The following is a 2115-nucleotide window of genomic DNA, read 5'->3' as shown; positions in this document are numbered from 1 at the left end:
TAAAATATTTAGTATTAAGGTGAATTTTTTTTATTATTTCCATTTTAAATATTATATATTACTATATATTTAAGCTTATAAAAAAAAAATCTTAAGTTTGACTTTTTTATTTTATTTTTATTCAAATCAAGTATTTCAACTGGTCAATTTTATATCTTTTTCTTTAGCCAAATTTTTTACAAAATTATTAACTAATGCCATGTATAGAGCTTTAAAATTTACATGACTTGTATAACATAATATAATATATAACTAGGCACATTTCTTTGAAACAAAATTTGGATTAAGAACTCCTGAACTTTGCCATACAGTGTAATGAGCTTTTATAACGTGAGCCCTTAGTTTTATTATGGTGCAGGAGATTAAGTGATTAGACAATCACAGTCCCCACAGTTAATTCACCCATTCCTTGGAGTAAGTGTCAACCCCCATACACCTAAGAACAATGATGTGTACACACCTCCTTGATTCTGTTTTTACTCTTCAAAAGGGTGTCAAGCCCCTTCCTGAACAAAACGAGGAAAAAGGCTTCGTACCCATTTTGGGGAGAAAATCAGACTCGAGGGGGTGTCACAGACCATTGTTGTTACATGTGTGTCACCAAAGAATCAGGTTATAATTTCAGGCAAAATATTCCTCAAGAGATGGTGGCTCAATATCAAAGAATGAAGCAGTGGTGTTTCCATACATGCATTTCAATACATTTCGTAATAATGCACTAACCACATAGTGTTTGCCAACAGCACTTAACCCGATTTTAAGATTTTTCTTGAAATCAAGGAATTTAAATGACGCCACAATGTCACCAAAACTCCACTCCACAGATGTTCGCACAGAGCTCATGGACTTATTGAATTGTTCCATGGGAGCAGTGAGTGGAGCTTCTCTGAATGGTTGCTGTAGGTGGAGCCGGAGTGGATATGCTGGGTCACCATAAATGCACATGGCCTCACCAGTGACAGGACTGAATGCATTTCGTTCTAAATCGTCTAGTAACCCAGAGTCCTTAAGCATTGCTGCATCATGTTTTTTGCCTTCTGTGTGAGTTTAAAACAACAAAATGGGTCAATCAATCTACTCCATCAATCAATTAAAGATTTAACATATACATTTTATTGGGAGCCTTGTTGAAGGGCTAATTCAACAACTACAAAAATAACTAACAACAAAAGTGGGAAAACGAAATAAATAATAATAAACATGCAACAAGTGAAATATATATAAGATATATTTGCAATTTAAAAGCAATCGAATTAGACACTGCACAAACATTTTGTAATCGAATTGGTGCATGTACCTTTGTACATGTACCTAAGTTCGATAGATACTTAATTCTTTCTTACAGTAGTATACTGGCTGCTAGTAAAAGTACAATCACTCTAGTATAATTCAAGCGTGGGTAAGACTTCTAGTATTCACTGTATGCAATAGCTAGCAATATCGCAAGCGCTATTGACATTTTGGCATGCAGTCTTGTAACATCACGTTAAAAATGATGACAATTTGTCACATACCTACGGGTCCGTATAGGTGAGCGACGAGTCCATTTGGCAATGTCACTGATTGGAATTTTAAAGCATGTACACGCTTATGGCCATTGTACACTATTTTTTGGTTTTTGCCTGGCCGACAAATAGGCCGCACTGTGCCGTCGACAAATCCAAAGCAGTTGGACAGCGCTGCCCCTTTGTCAGCTACGACATCAGCGTACACTTGCAGTTTGTCTCTGCTGAGGAGTTGGTCATTCCACTCAGTGATCTTGGCATGATGATGGTCGCAAATCCACTTCTCAAAACGTGTCGTGATCATACTTATCTCTGGCACTACCCGTCGAAATCTGTGGATCATGTCACCCAAACGACATGGGTATGAAAATCTTTTTAGCACCATGCAGAGTCCCTCTATGCGGTCGGCCTTAGTTCGTTGGTGGCAGCATAGACTCTCAGGCAATCCAAGGGCATCAGCAAGTCTAACAATGTCCATTTTTCTTACTCGAAACTCATGAAAGCACTGTGCTTCGTCCATAGAATCGAGATCAAAACGATCGTAGTCGGCGTGAGGAAACAATGGATTTTTGGAGACAACAAAAATTCTTCTTCGGAAATAAAATTATGA

At 37.5% G+C, this 2115-nt stretch overlaps 1 protein-coding gene across 1 annotated transcript; it reads right to left on the bottom strand.

Moving 5' to 3' along the window:
• Positions 1-621: 621 nt before the first annotated feature.
• Positions 622-1809, bottom strand: LOC137980862 (uncharacterized). The gene is made up of 2 exons (XM_068828266.1): positions 1515-1809; positions 622-1037 (listed from the first exon to the last, which is right to left on the bottom strand). The coding sequence occupies exons 1-2, from the start codon at positions 1807-1809 to the stop codon at positions 622-624; spliced, it is 711 nt and encodes a 236-aa protein (XP_068684367.1).
• Between the last annotated feature and the right edge of the window lie 306 nt (positions 1810-2115).

This window comes from Montipora foliosa, chromosome 12 (genome assembly GCF_036669935.1).
Source record: "Montipora foliosa isolate CH-2021 chromosome 12, ASM3666993v2, whole genome shotgun sequence".
Classification (NCBI taxonomy): Eukaryota; Metazoa; Cnidaria; class Anthozoa; order Scleractinia; family Acroporidae; genus Montipora; species Montipora foliosa.
Note: the sequence above shows the minus strand (reverse complement) of the source record. Positions and strands in the feature narration are given on the sequence as shown.

Bases quoted from the DNA above. Each gene is read 5' to 3' on its own strand.
- LOC137980862 (XM_068828266.1), bottom strand. From the start codon at position 1,809: ATGATCACGACACGTTTTGAGAAGTGGATTTGCGACCATCATCATGCC. The intron at 1,038-1,514 runs GTATGTGACAAA...AAACTCACACAG, and splicing joins TCACCTATACGGACCCGTAG to AAGGCAAAAAACATGATGCA.